At 42.7% G+C, this 20,098-nt stretch overlaps 3 protein-coding genes across 5 annotated transcripts; 1 reads left to right on the forward strand and 2 right to left on the reverse strand.

Moving 5' to 3' along the window:
• Positions 1–192: 192 nt before the first annotated feature.
• LOC117837439 (WD repeat-containing protein PCN) lies at positions 193–5,079 on the reverse strand. The gene is made up of 11 exons (XM_034717062.2): positions 4,783–5,079; positions 4,540–4,677; positions 3,806–4,127; positions 3,662–3,725; positions 3,364–3,477; positions 3,114–3,276; positions 2,821–2,971; positions 2,153–2,733; positions 1,340–1,521; positions 974–1,228; positions 193–834 (listed from the first exon to the last, which is right to left on the reverse strand). The coding sequence occupies exons 1-11, from the start codon at positions 4,954–4,956 to the stop codon at positions 531–533; spliced, it is 2,448 nt and encodes an 815-aa protein (XP_034572953.1). The 5' UTR covers positions 4,957–5,079; the 3' UTR covers positions 193–530.
• Positions 5,080–7,385: 2,306 nt separating this feature from the next.
• On the forward strand, positions 7,386–11,944 carry LOC117838388 (glucose-1-phosphate adenylyltransferase large subunit). 2 transcript variants are annotated; one of them, XM_034718394.2, is made up of 15 exons: positions 7,386–7,755; positions 7,871–7,984; positions 8,133–8,306; positions 8,424–8,516; positions 8,643–8,726; positions 8,811–8,866; positions 9,075–9,168; positions 9,504–9,640; positions 9,806–9,878; positions 10,247–10,327; positions 10,564–10,650; positions 10,822–10,926; positions 11,057–11,163; positions 11,255–11,315; positions 11,550–11,944. In XM_034718394.2, the coding sequence occupies exons 1-15, from the start codon at positions 7,579–7,581 to the stop codon at positions 11,649–11,651; spliced, it is 1,545 nt and encodes a 514-aa protein (XP_034574285.1). In that variant the 5' UTR covers positions 7,386–7,578; the 3' UTR covers positions 11,652–11,944. The 2 variants fall into 2 exon arrangements, with proteins under 2 accessions (XP_034574285.1, XP_034574286.1); XM_034718395.2 differs by having other exon boundaries at positions 7,388–7,755; positions 9,528–9,640.
• A 409-nt stretch (positions 11,945–12,353) lies between these two features.
• Positions 12,354–16,079, reverse strand: LOC117838390 (GATA transcription factor 19). Of its 2 annotated transcripts, none has more exons than XR_004636614.2 (8): positions 15,833–16,079; positions 14,645–14,731; positions 14,445–14,560; positions 13,611–13,727; positions 13,372–13,477; positions 13,102–13,162; positions 12,926–13,002; positions 12,354–12,634 (listed from the first exon to the last, which is right to left on the reverse strand). XR_004636614.2 is itself a non-coding variant. In XM_034718396.2 (8 exons), the coding sequence occupies exons 1-8, from the start codon at positions 16,019–16,021 to the stop codon at positions 12,565–12,567; spliced, it is 831 nt and encodes a 276-aa protein (XP_034574287.1). In that variant the 5' UTR covers positions 16,022–16,071; the 3' UTR covers positions 12,354–12,564. The 2 variants fall into 2 exon arrangements, 1 of the variants encoding a protein (XP_034574287.1); XM_034718396.2 differs by having other exon boundaries at positions 13,094–13,162; positions 15,833–16,071.
• Between the last annotated feature and the right edge of the window lie 4,019 nt (positions 16,080–20,098).

Consider the following 20,098-nt stretch of genomic DNA (forward strand, 5'->3'; position numbering starts at 1 on the left):
TACTGATCCACTGTCTGCAATGACAGTAACCGATTGTGCACAGCAATACTGATTCACTGTTTGCAGTGACAGTGACACCGTTGGTCTGCACATAATCTCAGGGGAAAAAAGACATTTATCTGCATAAGCCGCTAATCCTAGCTCAGACCAGCGATGTAACACTAAACTCCTGACGCATACACTGGTGCGCTATTACAGAGAACATGCTTCCTTTGTCAAACAACAAATAACAACTTAACGGTAACAGAGGTGATGATACAGTGTTTACATCTGACAAAAATTTTGCGCAGCGACAAGGTATGACAAACTGGCGCAAGGAGTCCACTACATTACTCAAGTTTAGAAGAAAAGAACACACCATTACCCCACTCCTGATGCTAAAGCTTAGCCGATGCAGCCCCTTTGCGCTCCAAAATCCTAAAACTCCTCTCAACCCATAGCATGCTTGAGGACCAAGGCATGTGCTTGAGCAAAAACAAAAACAGTGGACTGCTTGCCACGAGAGCCAGAGGTAGACATGTTAGCTTGCATCATGTCCCGTATATATGTCTGTGAACAGGTGCGCCAAATCCTTCAACCACATCCATCCACCGCTTCTCCGCTACTAAAATTGAACCGTCCAATAGGTGCCCAACAAACAGGACTGGCTCTTTAAACGCAAAGAAGTTGAAGTTATTCTTATTCTCTTGTTTCAACTCTTCATTATGGGCCTTGCGCTTCTGCTTTATTTTTGTACCCTTCTGTGCGTCTGTCTTCTCTGCTGGTCCGGTTGATCTATTTGGCAATTGAACATCCTCAATAACAGGCAATCCAAAATCAATCAAGCACATTGCCCTGAAAAGTAAAGGAGATTAACTTCTATCATCATTTCATTATATGGTACAATTATCAACCCAAAGTTTGCTTGGTACAGAAAATAACCAAACACAATGGTAAAGAAAAATGTTCATGAGACATCTCTTTAAGAGTTTACCTTGTACTGTATACCACAACTATCGATGAGCTTTGTGGCGGAAATGATAGGCCAATGACCTCACCAGGAAATTCCTGGAAACTTCTGGGCAAGTGATGTGTGTATCGCTTGGACCATTCACCTAACTGTTTTGCTTCCACATCAAATACATATACCTCATTTTTCGATGTAGTTATCACAAGAGCATTGTTCTTGGGGCAAAAACCGCCAGATGTAACAGAGCCACCATTCATTCTAGATATGAACCAGTGTTGCCTGCAAATACAAGGACAAAATAGTGATGAGAGAATGGCCTTTACATCCACTACAGGTAACAAGAAAAGGTGTATGCAAGACAAGTTGGAGAGTACCCAAACTGGTGCATACCTTTGTACTTCAAGATTAAATACATAAATATCCCCAAAGCAGTTTACTGCAGCCAACCATTGCCCATCCACACTTAGGAACATTTTTGTTACAGGTGATTCTCTTGAAGAGACTTTTGTTGCATCTGCCTTTCTTGTAGGATGAAATACATTTGAAATTTCTCTTGTTTCAATATCAATGACCTGAATGATGCAAAATATACTGTTAAAAGGTAACAAGATGAGAAAGGAAAACATAAAAAACAATGATCTTGGCATGGTGAATCGTCTGATCGTGATCTCTAAACCACATTGCAAACCAATATACACTTATACAATCAAACATCTGGCATCTTAATAAGAATGACGCAAAAGAAGCTGTTAAAAGATAAGTTGCGAAAGAAAAAGATAAAAAAACAATGATCTTGGCATGGTGAATTGTCTGATCATGATCTCTAAACCACAATGCAAACCAATATACAGTCAAACATCTGGCGACTTACTACATACCTCAAAGTTCAAGATAATAAAATAAATCATGAGTGCTCAATTCAAAACTAATAGTAGGTTAAATCAAGGACAGTGTTGCGTCCAGTTGCTCCATTTGTTGGTTCAAATGTTTGGTACATAGCATGTAAAATTGAATATATAGATGGGACACCCTGCCATGCTTAAATTCCTTCTCTAGCACATACATATGTTATGCATGTTTTCACAGTTCACACAGATCATATGATCCAAGTATAGCAAAAATACATTGCAGACAGATAATGACGTTTTTATGGATCCTTCTATATAATGAAGAGCCAGTATCAGAGAGATTTAGAAGACTTACATATATTTTTCCATCACGTCCAGCTAGTATCAAATTGGACGAGTCAACTGTAAACATCATACTCTGAGAACAGGGCAGTCCTTTCGGCAGCTCCAATTTGTCAAGGGTGTACTTCTTTCCACTCTTATGCTTTAGTGCAAACAGGCAGGGCCTCACACAATCTGAATAGGCCAAAAGCGTTCCATTTGTGGAGGCAGCACTAGAGATGATTTTTCTTGACCCCTTGCTTTTCAAACGAGCAAGTTGTCGCACTTTAGCATCTTCTCTAGATGATGTACTTGGAGTTAACTTGTTCTGAACTGTCACAAGTAAAACATCCAGCCAGTTGGCAGATTGGACAAGCATTACTGAATCTCCATTGACTGTGCTATCTCGAGCAAGATTTATCAAAGGACGTTGAGGTGCAGGGCAGAAATTATGTGGTGCAAATTGAGTAAACTCTCTTGCCGAATAAGCAAACAGCTTAGTGTCATCACCACCAGATATTAGCATTGGAACACCAAGATGAGCCCATTTGTGGTAACTGAATTGACGCTTTTCACGCCGGCGAATCTTAACCGCCTTTTCCTCCGATAATTCGTCTACAGAACAAAAAATGACAGCTAAATCTGTGTAAGCACCAGTATAGGGACGTCAACTTATTGCAAGCAATTAAAATCATCACATACCTTCTCTACAGATTGGTACAGCCATGGTCAATGCCCTTACATCATGAGTGTGAGCTCTTACGTATCCCACATAGACCCACTTGCGAACTTGCTCTTTGACCGTGTTTTTACTAGTGCCAGAATCATCTTTTGATACTTTGTAAAGAATTACCTAGAAGGTCACCCAAGTTAGTACACCAATGAAAAAGAAAGCCATTCCTCAAATTAAATACAAACAACGCAGCGCGCAGATAGGTAGGGGTTGCACAAGATTAGTTAATCCACCTAATAGCTATTTTAGTAATGCTACCAACCTGCCCATCAGACCCTGCGGAAAATACCCTGTTCTGACTAGGCAGAGTTGCTAGTGCATTTACGTCGCCTTTATGATAAGAGTGAGCTTGTAAAAGTGTCCCATGGCTGCTATCCCAAAACTGTACACTCCCGGTACTATCTCCGCTAACAAGTGTTCCACACCTAGATAGCAGCAACAATAATCAGCTGAAGAAAATGAAGGGGGCAAATGCAAATTCAGAAAAGACAATAATAGTTACTCTATCTCACCTCAGAAACAATAATGTCCAGATACATAGTTCTGATCCGGTACCAGCCCCTCCCAATCCAGCAGTAATACGATACTTTTCTTGGAAAGATGTTGAATCCCAGCATCTGATTAAACTGCCAATAACAGAAAATGGTACCAAAAATGGAAACATGAGAATGCAAGCCCACGCAACTAAAAAAATAATGATATTAATTACAGAAACAAGATAAATGTGAAACAGTTTATTTGTATACATAGGGAAATAGCCAGTAAATAACGACAGCCTGCTTACACCAGCAAAGGAAACTTAAAACGTACCCATCACTGCTTCCAGAAAATATAAATTTGGCGTTACTACTCCACGTCACACTCAGAGTTCGCCCTGTAAGTTGGCACAATCGTAACTGCCAGAGTTGAATTTATTGCCAAAATAACAGAAAACAGAATATGTACAAGACATACCGCTTACTCTTGGAAGAGATCTATAGTAAGTCAATGCGCCTGATTCAGGCACATTGTACAATCTTACAGAACCATCATCGCAGGCAAGTGCCAGTCGTTGGAGTTCATTGACATGGTATGAAGATCTCGTGTTGGCTGGACTGTCCTCATCCTCAGAGTCATCACCATCATCAACATTACTTAAGTCAGAGTCGCTTGAGTCGTTATTATTTGCATGGCCATTGATGGCAATTCCTGAGCCATTAATTTCGGTATTTTTAGAATCATCGGACGGCTCGATGGCCATCTGCCAGAGTGGTCCTCCAGCAGTATCTAGGACAGTCTACAAAGCAGAATAGAAAACCCATTATAATAATATCCATGTACGTAAAATGACTATTACGTAGCAGAGAAAATAAGATATAAGTAGACTCAGGTAAATCATATCGTGAAACTGAATATGAAATCTAAGCAACATTCCTTGCATACAGCAGTCAGTACACCCGATAGGTTGCGGACCATTATTTCACTAACAGTTACCCAAACAAACTTAAACAAACTTATACCTGCTCATACAAATTAGAACTTCAGTTCATTACCACATATCAGTTCCCACCTACATATCTCAAACGATCACTCTGTCCCGGCATCTAAGAGCTCAGTTACCACCAACACATACATGCTAAATTCCATATCACAAAATCGGATTTCACAAAGAAAATTGAAATGAAGTGTAATCGTGCAAAGAGAACCACCTTTTGCTGCAGGTGGAAGAGATCCCACTCGACCACTGACCCATCAACGCTGGATGAGAGCAGCCGGCCGGCCGCTCCAACTCCACTCCGCCCCCACACCAGCGATGTGACCCTCGACTCGGCGTTCCCCTGTATCGTCTGCACCCAAACAAACCCCCAATCAGGTCACTGAAAATCCTCGGACCGCTCGCAGGAAACCGCAGGGCCATGGGGTGGGGGGTGGGGAGGTGTGGGGAAGCGTACGAGCTGGTGGTGCCAGCCGACGGAGCCCGGGGAGACGAGCCAGAGCTCGAGCGATCCGTCCTCGCGCGCGGCGGCGACCTGGGACGCGCAGGGAGAGGTGGCAAGTGCGACGACGGGGGACGGCGACCACTCGACCGCGCCGCCGCCGCAGCGGTGGACGCGGAGCTTGTCCATGGGCCGGCGGCCCGATGCGATGCCGGCGCCGGCGATCCGGGCGTTCTGGAAGGTTCTGGAAGGGGGGCTCGACCTCGATGTCGCGGGAGCTGGGCGGCCGGGGGAGAGCCGAGAGTGGGAGGCGAGGCGGCTGTTAGGGTTTTGATGAGGAAGAGAAAAGTAGGGTTGGTCGTCGCCTCAGACGGCGGATGAGGGGTGGGCCGGGTGGGCTGCGGCCCACCTAAGGTCGAAAGACCTGGTGCTCTGGTGGTCTGGCGCGCGCCCGCGCGCGCTCTAAAACTTGACGCGCCCGCCCCGCCCCGCCCCTCCCCGCGTTTATTTATGTACTTATTTTTGCTAAATGAGCCCCCCTATACATTTAAAAGTTAAAACTAAGCTGACAAAATTAGTTAGCGTAAAGCCGTAAGGGCCAACGGACAAGTTTTGTACATGACTAAGGTCAGCTACCGCTCCTTCAGGTACAGAAGTTTCAAGTCTTCTTCACACGTATATACTCTCCACGCACCTACACAATATACTTTAATTTCAATAAGTATTCCTCAAATTATAGATGCACATTGATAAAACGATTTATAATTAAGATACACTACTTAGTGTTAAGACGCTATATTGCTAATTTGCTGGTCAACATTGGATCTTTGGTTTTCTTAGTAAGAGGCAAGCTGATCATCCATTTTTATACTGTGCTTTTTATTAGCAAGATGTAGTTTTATACACCTTAAAAAATAAAAATATTGTTTAGAGTATTTCATACTTTTATTTGTATTATTATTTACTTGGTAATACTGTGTAAGGCTATATATTTGTATGCATATTTCTAGAATCGAGATACATCTGGGCTAGTTAAATTATCAAAACATCTAGTCGATACATTTTGGGTATTCGGGAGTGATCAGTAAAATCTAACCATGATGTCGAATGTTGCTGGGAGTGTTTAGGCCCTTAGGGAAGTTTCTAGTCATGAAGCCAGTATGGTTATTGAAACTTGAAAGATATAACTGCATGTGCGTTGATAGTATCACTTGTGGCAGCCCATAGAAAAAACTCAAACCTTGTCAGATCAAGGCCAGCGTATAGTCCTTCCAAATTTTTTGCAGCCGGACATGTCATCCGGGTGCTAGCTGAGGCAAAATGCTCCAGTGTATAGCTAAAGCAAAAGCAACCTTTTATCCTATAAATAATTATGACTAGCAGCTTTTTCCTCCCATACATGTCGTAGTCAAGTAGTAATAATGAGTAAAAAAGACTACTTTATTTGAAGCACCAGGTGCAAAAACAAGCATCACTACCTTAAAACTCACACTGGAGCTGCTCTCGTTCCTTAACAAACAATATAATGTTATTGATTGAACTATCTCTCCATAGCAATTTAAGATATGATGGAATTGTGATATATTATGGAATTAGTTTTATGATTAATATATAAGGCATGAATATTTCATTGACAGAGGAAGGTAGATGAAGAAGAGGGATGTGTAGGTGGTTGCCTGGTTGGAGATGGAGGGTGAGGAAATGTTTTTTATTTAATATAAGTTAGTATAGTAATAAATTCACATAAGTACACAGATACGCATATGATCTCTCCTATACGTACAGTTGTACCTAGCTGCAAAAGTTAGTCGTACGTAATTATATTATCACTAGAAGCATTACAAACATATTTTTTAGCTACTTTCTAAAAAAGTGATTTCTTCTTTTAACGGAAATTTTGTTTGTTAGTAAGCAGTAAAAAATAAACCACTTTGTCTGATTAACACCCAGTAGATGCGTGTCGAGGTCTCGAGGATGCCGCTGGTTCGTACGCCACATGCCGATCGAGCTGGGCTTTCGGCCAGTGTCTTCTTCCTGCCGGTCCCCATTTTAGTCGTTGGCCGATGACCATTGCCGAGTGAAAAATGCTGCCCTCCCGGCTGCTACCCTCTCTGTACCGTCCACCGCTGGCCAACCTACTCCGGTGACCGCGACCGTGTGAGAGCGCGCGTCCAAGGCTCACACAAAGATCTGGAATATGCCATCGCCACCGGGGGCGAAGCTCCGGAACGAGCAGTCCCGTTCCGTGGCTGGTTGCCCCGCCAGGCCGTGCGGTGGGCCCGTGCAGTCCCATGGCCATGAGAGGCACGGGAGCTTCCAATCCGAAAAAGAAAGGGGAAAAGAACAGCGGGCGACGGATGGACGGGAGCGGCGACGTGTGGACGTCAGGCCTCGCGCCGGATAGCGTCGCGGCTGACTGGGCGAGCCAGCGAGAGAAACATCTCCTCCTCCGCCCACCGGCCCAGGAGCCACCTTGCACTCTCTGACGGCTGCGCCCCACGCGATGTTGGGTCCACAGGTCAGCCATCCGGAGTTGTGGGTTAGTAGCAGGGGGGAGATTTTTGTTTTCGTCGTCGCCTTAGCCCCCTACCTTCTTCCGCTCCACCGTTCTCCAAGCCGCTGCCGAGCGCTGCTGCAAAGTTTTGAAACTCACGGGGAGCTCGGAGACGCGACGCCCGCCGCTTCTCTCTCTCTCTCTCTCTCTCTCTCTCTCTCTCTCTCTCTCTCTCTCTCTCTCTCTCTCTCTCTCTCTCTCTACCATTGTCGAGGAAGAGAGCGCAGGAGCGCCGGGTTCAGCGCCGGCTATCTGCGATGATGGACCTGCGCGTCGCCGCCGCCGCGCCCGCTGGGACCGGCGTGCGCGTGCTCGGCGGGAGCGTCGCGCGCGTGCCGCCGCGGCCGTGGGCGCTCCGCGGCAAGAGGCGCCTCTCCGTGCGGATGTCCGTCGCGACCACCGAGGCCGCCACCGCCGCCACTGCCGTGGGCGCCGTCAGTGCTCTCTCACTCTCTCTGTTTACGGGTCCTCGTTCTTGCTCTCGGTTGCCCCTCTAGCTAGCCACGACTCACGGGTGCTTCGGTCGGGTGGGTGTCTACTGTGTCGCAGTCCGAGGACCAGGTGCTGGAGTCGAGGAACGCCAAGACGGTGGTGGCGGTCATCCTCGGCGGCGGCGCCGGGACCAGGCTCTTCCCGCTCACCAAGCGCAGGGCTAAGCCGGCGGTGAGTGAATCCCACCTTGTTCTTCATCTCCTCCACAAAATCACCAGAATGTGGCGCGAATTGGTCTTGACTGAGGGTTTAAATTCGTGGAATAGGAGGGAGAGAGACACAGGCCGTCCTAACTGTTGACTGTTGATTCGCATTTCAGGTGCCGATTGGCGGCTCGTACAGGCTGATCGACGTGCCGATGAGCAACTGCATAAACAGCGGGATCAACAAGGTGTATATCCTCACGCAGTTCAACTCGATGTCCCTCAACCGCCACCTCTCCAAGGCCTACGACTTCAGCAATGGCGTGGCGTTTGGAAACGGATTCGTCGAGGTGCGAAATGCAGGCTACGTGTGCACTCTAGGGGATGACGACCAGGCCACAATGATTTGTTGTGATGATCTGGAAATGGGGGGTATTTGACACGCGGGGAATTCAACTGTTTTTCAGGTTCTAGCAGCAACACAGAGGCCTGGGTCGGAGGGAAAGAGGTGGTTTCAGGGTACCGCTGATGCAGTTCGGCAGTTCGACTGGCTTTTTGATGTACGTTCTTTGTTCAGTTTATCATTTTGTTTTGCGGGGGCAGTTTATCGCGTATCCATCTTAAGATTCTGCTGAAAAATACAATGTCGTTCCTTGTGCAAACTGTAATGCCCTTTTTGTTTGCAGGATGCCAAAGCTAAAGACATTGAAGATGTTTTGATTCTTTCTGGTGATCACCTCTACCGTATGGACTACATGGACTTTGTTCAGGTCACTACCACAGATAAATCATCTCTCCCATTTGGCTGTTCAAGTAATGCGTTTTTAATTAGGTTTTTGCAATTTAATTTGCAGAGTCATCGGCAAAGAGGTGCAGGCATCAGCATCTGCTGTTTGCCAATTGATGGCAGGTGACTTTCTGTACATTTCAGTAGCCAGTACCCACTCGGGACTGGTCGAGTGGCTTTACATACAAAATTTTTAGATTCATTCAATTTTCATTGCTCTGTTAAGGCAAAGTTTGATTTGGAGCATTTGCTAGACTCTCTTTCATGTGTTTCCACATCTTTATTTGGTCCTTGTGGATGTGAGCATGAATAACTCTCTTTTATATGTCAGCCGGGCATCTGACTTTGGTCTAATGAAGATAGATGACACTGGAAGAGTTATTTCATTCAGTGAGAAACCAAAAGGAGATGAATTAAATGCAATGGTAGGTTTGATTTTTTCCCCAGCCAACTGTAATGTAGTTCTTCTGCTACACAGATTAGAAACAGTTTTTAGTTGTCTCAATGTGTCACCAGGTAGTACTGCACAAACGAGAGTGAGCATCACAATAAAAAATGAAACAAAAGTTCATGAGGCATTACTTATTCATTTTTGCAGCAAGTTTTTTTTTAATGGCTACGGAAGGGGAGAGAATCCCCCACCTGATTTTCATTACATTGGCCCCAAAAACGGCCCGTTAGATAGTCACAGAGTTACAGCATTTCCATATGGTTTACATTGCCATAACAAACAGATTACACCATGTATTGCATACGGCAGCTTCGTTTCATATGTTTTTTGCAGCAAGTTGATACCACGGTGCTAGGCTTATCAAAGGAGGAAGCAGAACAGAAACCCTACATAGCGTCAATGGGGGTCTATATTTTTAAGAAAGACATACTACTAAACCTTTTAAGGTATGACAATTCAACTCATTGGATCTCATAAAAAGGATCAGTAAATGATATATTTTGTTACCATAAAGGGGATTTCAAATACTCATTTTTAATGTTAATGTTTTATTCACTCAATAGTTTAACTGCTAGTCGATCTTAAGCTGTACTGTATCATCGTTAGGTCAGATGGCGTTTCCCCACTGCGAATGATTTTGGTTCTGAAATAATTCCTGCTTCAGCAAAAGAAATCAACGTAAAGGTATGTATATGTTTGCATCACTGTTATTCACATTTCTGCTAATTGTCTGTCAAAAATCAATGTACCATGCATGCCAAGGAAGTACTACCTCCAGACAGTTTTATATGACGTTTCAGACAACAGAGCAAAACTTTAAGTCAAAATTGCTGTGTGAACGGCATATAAAGCTGATTGTAGGTACTACGATGTTATAATGTTTCAGCAGTACCTTTATTTCCCTTTAAGTTACAGTCAGGTAGTGAAGCTTGCATAATTAAAAGCATAAGCCCAGCACCAGCTTTGTTATGTATTAACCCTGTGTGTTATAGTATTTTCCTTAATTCTGCACTTTATATCATGGTGGAATGCCTAATATTGAGTTATTTCAGGCATATCTTTTCAATGATTACTGGGAAGATATTGGAACCATCAAGTCCTTCTTTGAAGCAAACCTTGCCCTTACTGAGCAGGTATGCCTTTTATAGTTACTGCATAGTGCATACTGCTGGAAATCTCATTTTCTACCACTTGGCTTTAATATTTTGTATTTTTCTAGAAAAAGGCTACCGAAGGGAATCCCTTGTACTAAACACGTTCATTCATGTTCTCAGTTTTGGCACTGGTTTTCAAACATTCATGGTGTGGTGGTGATAATGTGAAAACTTGAACTCTTTGTAACTTGTGTTCACACTTTTGTTAAATGCAGCCCCCAAAGTTTAGCTTCTACGATGCTGACAAACCAATGTACACATCACGGAGAAATCTACCACCATCTATGGTCAACAATAGTAAGGTACTATGGTCTCAATCTGTACTAGAATGGCTCATCCGGTCCTCCTCTGTTTTGCACCATTTTTTGTGTTCCCATATATCATTTATTTCACATGTATTTTGAATTAGCAATCACGCGTCATAATTCTATCCGGTTGCTATGTAGCCTTCTAACACTTTGGTGTCATTGCAGATCACTGATTCAATCATTTCCCATGGATGTTTCTTGGATAACTGCAAGATAGAACACAGTGTGGTTGGAGTCCGTTCTCGGATAGGCCGCAACGTGCACCTCAAGGTCACATCTCTTTCTTTCTTGGTTGTATTTCATTGTAGGAACATAGAGAAACAAGTATTAAGCGTTATATAATTTATTCTAGTGTTCTATAGTTAGCGGCTAATGTGTCGTTTCATCTTTTTCCCTGCAGGATACAGTAATGCTCGGTGCTGATTACTACGAAACTGATGCGGAAAGAGGAGAACAGCTTGCTGAAGGAAAGGTTCCCATTGGGATTGGGGACAATACGACGATTCAGTATGCATGCATATTTTACTTTGTAGCACTGGCTCATTTTTAGACACAAATCTTTTGTTCACTCCTAACGCGTTCCTTTTGTTCCCTGCAGAAAGTGTATCATAGACAAGAATGCGAGGATAGGGAAGAACGTGACGATCTCCAACTCTGAGGTATGGATCTCTGCTACCTCTTTCATTCCGTAATAGTACCAATGACTACCAGATTAAACGGTGTTTGAAGTCACCAAGAGCAGCAACTTGCAACAAATTAAGATGGCCACGATGTATATATGTTACCGCGAGTTACAGGATACTATTTGTTTTTGCTATCAATGTCACAACTCTTCAGAGAATGTGCCATCAAACTCTAAACAAAATCTGGCTGGCTGCTGGACCTTTTTGCAGGGTGTAGAGGAAGCTGATAGAACATCCGAAGGCTTCTACATCCGATCTGGCATCACTATCGTACTGAAGAACTCAATAATCGCTGACGGATTGGTCATATGAGCTGAAAAAAAGCTCACATGACAGGCATTTGCAGCATAAATAATCATAGGAGTCCTTTGTAGTTTTACAATAAGATGTGATGTGCAGCATTCAAGAGCTTCTGCCTGTCTATACAAAGATCATTTTTGTTTGCAAATCTGCCATGTCTCACCATGTTGCACTTGACTAAAATACTTGAGATCATGAACATATTCTGCGTTTCAGCATTTCAGTTTTACTGGTTCTTGGACAATGTACACAAAAAGCTTTTACCACGTTTAAGTTGACAAGATGGTACCTATGTTTTTTTTCCAGATCCGTCGTGTAACCAGGTTACGAGTTGCTTGTGCCAAATTCAGTTTGCTTGATCAGATATGAACTTTAGTTAAACAGGTGCAGCAGTAACATAATACATTTTAAGATCAAAATTAATTTATGTAATGAATGACACACAATTCATACATAATTCAATGGTAACTATCCGATGAAAATGATGTTGAATTTTTTTTTGATTGCTTGTCTGAATTTTCAATATTATGCCAGCTTGTCGAGCCATAATCCAACCGCACCGTACACAACATGATTCTTTTATAAAATAATTGCATTGCCACTGATGAAATAACTATCAAAATGATTTTGCAACAATAAATAAAACATTGTTCAAAAAATGCTTTGTGCCAGAGTATTCAGAAGAACATTTCGAGTTTATGCCCAGTCGCCTAGTGAGGTCAAAACAGGGTAAGGACTGCATTATTGTCAGCAATCAAATCGTACAATATGAATCGGGTAGGAGATAAATGTGGCAGCCCAATGCGTGCATTTTTTTGGCAATGGAACTGCTTTGTTAGTTTCTCTGCCTTATATGTCATCCTAAACTCAGGAGTTTCTGACAGAAACCTATGTCTCAATTTATGTACACATGTTTAAGCATTTGTCATGAAACTGACTTGATATCTTCTTTGGTCGGTGGGAGTATGTCCAGCTTCTGCTCCTGTTCTGGCATCCTGACCAATAAATTAGAAGGTTTAGTGCTAGTGTTAATTAATTATATACAAAGTAGGTTTTGGAGAGACCTCGTCTCAGAGTAAAAGAAAAGGCCCTCTAGGCAACTATCATGTACTGATAAACCAGATGAAGAAAATACATCTAAACTGTTTCATCAGAGTTTGTCCCTCACTGTCTAAACTTATCCAAAGAGATCTTGAAGTTTACATTTGCTGATTTGCACAGCAGACCATACAACATCAAACAGCTTCCAAACTATGATTTCAGATACAGTGAAAAAGCATGCTTACATCCCGGAGTCAGTTTTGACTGTGGCTTGATTATGCTCCACAGGAAGAACAGTCGAATTTTTGTCATCTGTATCTCCCTGCACAAGTAAATAAGTTTCATGTTCAGATAAACTTTGTTTCAAGAAAAAGCACTCAAAGAAAAAAGTTTCTATTACAAAGATGGCACACCGTTTTACTTGGATTGGCAGGATGCTGCAGAGTCATTTTGGGGGCATTAATAGGACTTCTTAGAGTACCCTGAAAAAAAATTCAAAGGTTAATTAGTAGGAATGTTACTAGTTGGGCCCACAAGCACGAGTTTATCAGGTAATCTGTTGGCCAAACAGAATATCTTTATCAGAAAGTTGGTGAAATTAAGGAGAATGCTGCTTTTGCTTTGACATGAGGAGAAAAGAGAAGGCACAAAACAGGACAAGAGGTGCTAAGATTGGCATAGAGAAAGATACCTTATTTGCCCACATTAGGCCACAAGCATTACAGAGGGACCTTGGACCAGCTGGGCCCCGACGCATTGCTGGGGTAAGTCTTGAGCTGATGCCACAATTTTGGCAACTAGCAAAACATGCCAACATTAGTCACTAACTTACTATATAAAGCCAGCAACCTTCTGCATATGAAACTGATGTAACATGATTTGCACATACACCAGTCACACAGTTCATAATTGACAAACATGACAACTCACTGGGTTTCTCGAAAATGATCATCCTCGCCGTTAGGTGGAGAGCCACAAGCTACAGAAGAACACGCACCATCACCAAAATCTGATCTCCCAGCAAATTGGCCTTTACGCCGTTTCATCCTGACAGTATTAAAGAGTTTGTGCAATGTATGAAACAAAATAATTTACAACAAAACACTCAATAGCAATCTTTTGAATGCAAAATATGGTTATGCAGTGGCTATGGTAGATACTTCACTGATTTTGATATCTAACTGAAATAAAGTGTTTTGAGCATTCACTTTGATTATGATAACCATGAACGTTTAAAGATTTCTCACTAAAAAAGGTAGTCTTGTAATGTATCAGAGGCTCAGAGCACGTTATCTTGAGTAACATGCCAGTAGTGCACAATACTCCAATAAGTAGATTCCACGATGCAGATCAACAGAGTGATGTGAGAAAAGAAAATAAGTAAAGCTGGACCTAATACCAAAGAATATTTTCACATTACGAATGTCGAAGGTGCAGGCTTTGGTGTTGGTGGTGGTGATAGCAGTGTCAAACACAATCAATCCCACAATAAGCTGATAATTTCTCCAATGTGGAGTTGTGGACACATGCAGGCCAACTAATGCAGACATTCTTGCAATTTATATATATCTCAAATCCTCGAAAACAACAACACACCTATGTTTTAACCAAGAATACTTTTAAAATTTCATTATGCGTGGACTTTATAGAATGTTAAATATGGGTGCGCCATGTGAATCTGTGATATGTTATGATGGTTAGATTCTGTGCAGCATCATTATATATCATCACAACACGTAGACGTGGTACGAATCCTGTCCATACTTTTGGGCAACCTCCTTGCGCACATTGTATCTAATCCTTTTATCGAAACATCTTTCCTTTCTCTTCTCACGGAATCTCATTAAGGAAGCAACCCTTCTAGCGGCCACAGTTGTACTCTGCACATATGAGACAAAGCTTCAGGAGAAACTGGAAATAGTTATACAAATCCTTACTGCAGACATTTTGTACTGAGTGGATACCTTCTCATCATTTGCAGTGGGAACGGTCATGTTTACTAAACCGGATGGAACCTCGTACCCTCCAAGTACTAACAGAACAGCCTGAACCTGTTCAAAAGGAAACTTTCAGGATACACTTCCCCCCTAGGTTGATTTTCTGGATATGGCACTCCAACACACTTGCTTACATGTGGCCCCAGGATACACATGTCAGTGAACAATCTAATCGCCATATACACTAAAATAAATTGATAATGATTTAGGCATATAGTAACCCTCAGAACCTTTAATATGGTTGCATCGTGCTTACTTCGTTATTGTACATGCCAGTGAAGCTTTCTACTACACCTGGCTTCATCAGGGTTCATGATTGCATCTACAACCATTCTCCTTACTAATACTGTATTCAAGGAATTGAGCTAGACCAAAACAGTAACACCTTTTAAATGGAAGACAGGCAAAACCAACTTGTAACTTTCAGACCAAATCTTATGCTTCTGATTTGAAAAACAAACTTATGCTTCTATTGCATTTTTGTTCAGCAACAAATTAACACAAGTACAAATATGTTATATTCATAGCAGAAGAAAGAAGATCTATACTCCACTTTTCAGCAAACACGTGACTTTACTGCAGGACTACTATAACATCAGAATACATACAGAAACTGTCTAATCTATAAAGAAATGCGCCACTATTAATCGAAAATATCAAACAAAAAAAGTACGATTCAGCATGCAAAGCCCGATTCCAGTAGAACAGTATAGCCAAACAGATCGAAGAATTGTCAAACCTATTCAGAACAACATAAATCCCTCCCCTTAAGAGATCGACCAATAGCAGCGTCGTATAGCACGCATTCTTCGGCGCAATTCAGCAAGCGAACAGAAGGACATCAGCAATTTGCAACAGAAAATAAAAAACCGAGACCAATACAGCCACAATCGATAATTAATTACCCTTGATATTCAATTAAGAGCATTAGTGGCACAATTTGATTATGTGTAACCCAACAGCACAGCGCCTCCAGAAAACTCGAACAATATTTGCCAATAAAACGCATATTCCCGCGGCGCAATTCATCGCCGGCGCAGGCCATGTCCGGGCACAGGAACGCCGACCACGGCAACAAGTCAACGCATGATACCGAGACCAACGGGCAGAACCGAGCGGGGGCGATGGAATTCAGGAGGGTGCAAGAGGCGCAACCTTTTGGGGCGGGACGGGGTCGAAGACGAAGACGTCGCCCTGGTACACCATCGTGAGCTGCTCCGACGCCGCGCTCATCAGCGCCTCCGCCGCCGCCGACGCGGAGGCGTCGCCCCCGCCGGCAGCGGCGGGGCCATCCGCCGGGGTTGGCCGGGGATCGTGGTCGTCCGCCGCAGGCTCCGCCGCCATCGGCTGGGGATCGGACGGTGGAGATGCGCGGACGGGCTGGGTTTGAGCGCACGTGCGGAGGGATGGACAGGAGCCGCGCACGTGTACCGTGCACATACATATACACAGCCGGTGTACGTGTCCGCCCCAGGGATGTTAGAAGGCTACGCGTTCTGGCTTTTCCGCTTCTAAAGCAAAAACTGAAGTCAGGTTTACGCTTTCTAGATGAGTTCGCGAATGTTACAATTTTACGCCTTCCTGATGATGTAGCGTGAAGTCGGTTTGTTATAAGAACTTGAGATGAATTCGTGAGATTGCGGTTCTGAAACCTTGACCAGGTCCTCGCTTGCACTCTCTACAGCTCGAATCCTGCATGAATGTTCCGAAATCGTAAGGTGACTTGATTTTTGACCGAAAGATTGTGACCAAACTTTGAATAAGTTTGGACTGTAAGGTACATTGTCATTGCAAGGTTTAGATGGACATGTTCATCTGGTTTTGCACATGGACTCTCAAAAAGAAAAAATTGACATACACAACGATATGCACAATCACCTAACGTTCTGTTTCTTGGTCAGGATTCCAGAACATGAAGGCAATTTCATGACAATACTCAAATATCATTGTTTCAAAAAAAAACTCAAATATCAGTATATTCAGAGACTGAGACTGACTTTCCCAGAGAACTCCAGACTTGAGGATGGCACATTGATGCAGAGAAACTAACAGAAGCAGTTCCATGGCAGAAAATGATGCGTGCCACATGTATTTATATCATCCGTGTACACCATTCTATACAATTTGATTGGAGACAGTAATGCGATCCTTTTTACCATGTTTCATTCGCAGCTATAAGATTCTGGGTAAAGCCACATTCTTTCATGCAGTGCTTTACAACAATCTTCCTGTGGTAGTGTGGTGTAAACAACATATGAGACATGATCACGTGTCCTATCATGGAACTTGAACCACGCAGTAGCTGACTGTGATATTTGTCGGGTCATGTCAACACACCAGGCTAGCAGCATACAGAATCCGGAGCTTGGCCTGCGACAAAACAACATAAATTAGAATTAGAAACGAAACTAGCGTGCACTACAGATAGCAAGCAAAGGAGAAAGAGAGATTACTTGGTATTACTCGAGATCAATCGGTACCCCTTGTACTCATCTAAGACGATGGCCAAATCTATTGGCGGAGCATCAACACCTGGAACTCGAAATATCATATATAGCATTGACGTCCCCGTTCCACCGTGCCAGTACGTCGCCTATGGCCTAAGGAGTAATAAGGATGAAACATCAGAATTTCAAAGCCTAATACAATATTTTAAGTTTTGAGAACATGAAACAAAAGCATGATGATTTGCTTAATACCTTGGCAACATGATGATTTGCTTAATACCTTGGCGGCATTTGGGTTCTGTGGTATAACTTGTAGGATGGGAGTCCTGCAAGCCACATCCTCAGCCTCCTTAAACCTATCGTGAAGAATCTAGGATGACAACAAACAAGCACTGTTACAGTGTATCCATTCCATGGGATCTTACCAGGCTCCCTTGGATACATGATTTTAAACATTAGCATAACATCCTGACTAGGAACAAGTTTTAAACATACTACAATATGAACATGATTTCCATACTTGACTCTGAAGATAGTAACCTCCTTGTCACCAAACATAAGTTTATTGGGGTCCTCATCCTTGATCTTGAAATCACTACTCAACCATTGGCCATGTTCGTGTCTGTCCCTAAACATACAAGTCTGCACTCGAGATACAAGAATATACTATAGCACAATATGCATGATCATGTAGCATGTTGAAATATGTAATGCATACTTGAAACATTCTAGAAGATTGTGGAGATCTTAAAAGACTAACTTTGCTATGTATAAGGATAAAATCATGGCAAGGTAAGAAGGTTCTAGAAAATTGGAGAAAATGCATGAGCTATAGTTGTCATGCTTCATGGTGAAGTGTAGAATACTCTAGAACTAGATATTTTAGCATGGTAGAAATATAAGAAACTAGATAAGGATGAGGAGGGTCATAGAGTTAGGATATTTTGTATGGAAGAGTGTGGAAGTTCCACATGGCAACACCACAATGATCATGAGCACCTATAAATAGAGGTGCTTCCCTCCCTCCTAGCCATACCATGGCATAAGAGGTCTCAAGTAGGAGATTGCAAGATAGCCATGTAGTATAATGGTGTCATGGTAGGATAGCCACACAAAGAGTGTGCAAGTGAGTCTTGTATCAAATTGAGTAGTGAATAAAGGTTTGAGTTTCCTTATAGAGAGTTAGTGTCCCGCATTGGTGTCAGTGCGAAGATCTTCTCGAAGTAGTGTGGGTAAGAGTCCATAAAAGAAATGGTAGTACACTACTTTGGTGCCACTTTGTCAAGTTCGGGATTCCGATTTCTCAACATAGCATGTAACTTCTTCACATCGAAAAGTGTGTCGAGCACATGCAAAGAACTTGATTGAATGCATACCATCTAGTCCATAGTGATGGCAGAGTCGTTAATTGCAACAAGCTCCACATCTTCGCTCTCCAAAGCAATCCTAGCAATGGCCCTTCACGTACTTGTGTAGCCTAATCAAAACTAATAGAAATAAACAGAATGCTAGGTACTCAATGCAGTTCTCTAAATTATAGTAGAAATATGACCTTGGTCTCTAAAACTTACCATGTATTCCTATCTTAATCTTTGGCTTAGCTGCATCGACAAAAATCACAAAAAATAAATTGCAGAGTGTAGAACCAGAGTTCAGGTTACAAGGTGAGTGGACATATGAGAGTGAGCTAAAAACATGGGAGAGATAATAGAAGGACATGTGGAGAAATGAGCACATGACATTGGATGATTTGTAGGTTTACAAGGAAAATTATAAATACTTCAGCAAAAAAAGATGAAATAGTAGAAATTCTGAAGTTCTAAATGGTCACTTAAGTCACTAACCTATACGTGTTTCACTGACAACAGCTTTGCTTGCCTTCCTCAGAGCAGTTCCTCTCTGTAAAGGTAGACCAATTTTGCAATCCAGGATATGAACTTGACATACAATAATACAATTAAAAAGATTATTACTTACCCCATTATCAGTAGGATGATATGAATTTGGTACAGGCTTGACCAAGATCACCATAGGTTGCTGGAACAGCTTAGGATCTATATTGGCTACAACAAGAGATATAGAGAAATAAGAGAAGTACCAACCGAATAATCGAGACTCCACAAAATAAAAAAACACCTCACCAGCAGCGGTTTGCACATGAACTAATATAGAACAGCTCCTATTGTGACTATCATCGAATTTGGAATCAGAATCAAACCTCCCATAAGCTTCCCATTGGATATCAGACCTCACATCAGCTTCCTATTGGCACGGGCTATCCAGGCTCTCTAAAACCAGCAAATCGCCCATACAGAATGGAGGAGGGGCAGCACACATTTCCAGGTAAACAATGCTAAGAGAATATCTACGTTCCTTGATTTCTGTGACCCTTGCCTCGGTCACCTCAATACTCTGTAGACTCAGCCTAGAGAATTGCATGGTCTTGTCTTTCAAACCATTTGGGAGAACGGAAACCGGCATTGGTAACTCTAAACTCGCGCAAGCACTACACGGCCAAACTAACCAAAGCAAAAGGAAACGGAAATCAAGAAACATAACCAATAACCACATAACTGATAAAAATTCAAGAAAGATAAAAGTTCAAGAAAGCAAAAGGATAGAAGGAATTTATCTACAATCAAGAAACCAAACAACCCAAGAAATCTGACCATGGCAATCCTGAACAGCAACAAAAACTCCCTCGTCTTCCTCCTGATCAGTCTTTTTCTTCGAAAGACCATATTCCTCCTGAGTCTTGACAGGAGTCTGCGGTAGAGAATGTACCTTGCAATGGCAACACAAGCCTTGGCCCTCCAGAAGCAGCTCTTCTCCCACGGAAAGGGACGGAAACTCAATGCTACTCTTCAACTCAAGCAGCGTGAACGAATGCTCGCCCTTGTCACGTATCTTCAAAGACGACATCGAGCACTCGAAATATGAACGTCGGACTCGGACTCGTTGTCCCTTCATCAAC

The sequence above is a fragment of the Setaria viridis genome, chromosome 9 (genome assembly GCF_005286985.2).
Source record: "Setaria viridis chromosome 9, Setaria_viridis_v4.0, whole genome shotgun sequence".
NCBI lineage: Eukaryota > Viridiplantae > Streptophyta > Magnoliopsida > Poales > Poaceae > Setaria > Setaria viridis.

What these genes read in the sequence shown, in the direction of transcription:
- LOC117837439 (XM_034717062.2), bottom strand. Translation starts at nt 4,956, where the DNA reads ATGGACAAGCTCCGCGTCCACCGCTGCGGCGGCGGCGCGGTCGAGTGG. An exon ending in TGGACATTATTGTTTCTGAG is followed by an intron (nt 3,277 to 3,363) that starts GTGAGATAGAGT and finishes GCTGCTATCTAG; the next exon opens with GTGTGGAACACTTGTTAGCG. An exon ending in TGTACCAATCTGTAGAGAAG is followed by an intron (nt 2,734 to 2,820) that starts GTATGTGATGAT and finishes TTTGTTCTGTAG; the next exon opens with ACGAATTATCGGAGGAAAAG.
- LOC117838390 (XM_034718396.2), bottom strand. Translation starts at nt 16,021, where the DNA reads ATGGCGGCGGAGCCTGCGGCGGACGACCACGATCCCCGGCCAACCCCG. An exon ending in CCACTGCAAATGATGAGAAG is followed by an intron (nt 14,561 to 14,644) that starts GTATCCACTCAG and finishes TCATATGTGCAG; the next exon opens with AGTACAACTGTGGCCGCTAG. An exon ending in GCCTAATGTGGGCAAATAAG is followed by an intron (nt 13,163 to 13,371) that starts GTATCTTTCTCT and finishes ATTTTTTTTCAG; the next exon opens with GGTACTCTAAGAAGTCCTAT.
- LOC117838388 (XM_034718394.2), top strand. Translation starts at nt 7,579, where the DNA reads ATGATGGACCTGCGCGTCGCCGCCGCCGCGCCCGCTGGGACCGGCGTG. An exon ending in CAAAAGAAATCAACGTAAAG is followed by an intron (nt 9,879 to 10,246) that starts GTATGTATATGT and finishes GAGTTATTTCAG; the next exon opens with GCATATCTTTTCAATGATTA. An exon ending in GGGGACAATACGACGATTCA is followed by an intron (nt 11,164 to 11,254) that starts GTATGCATGCAT and finishes TGTTCCCTGCAG; the next exon opens with AAAGTGTATCATAGACAAGA.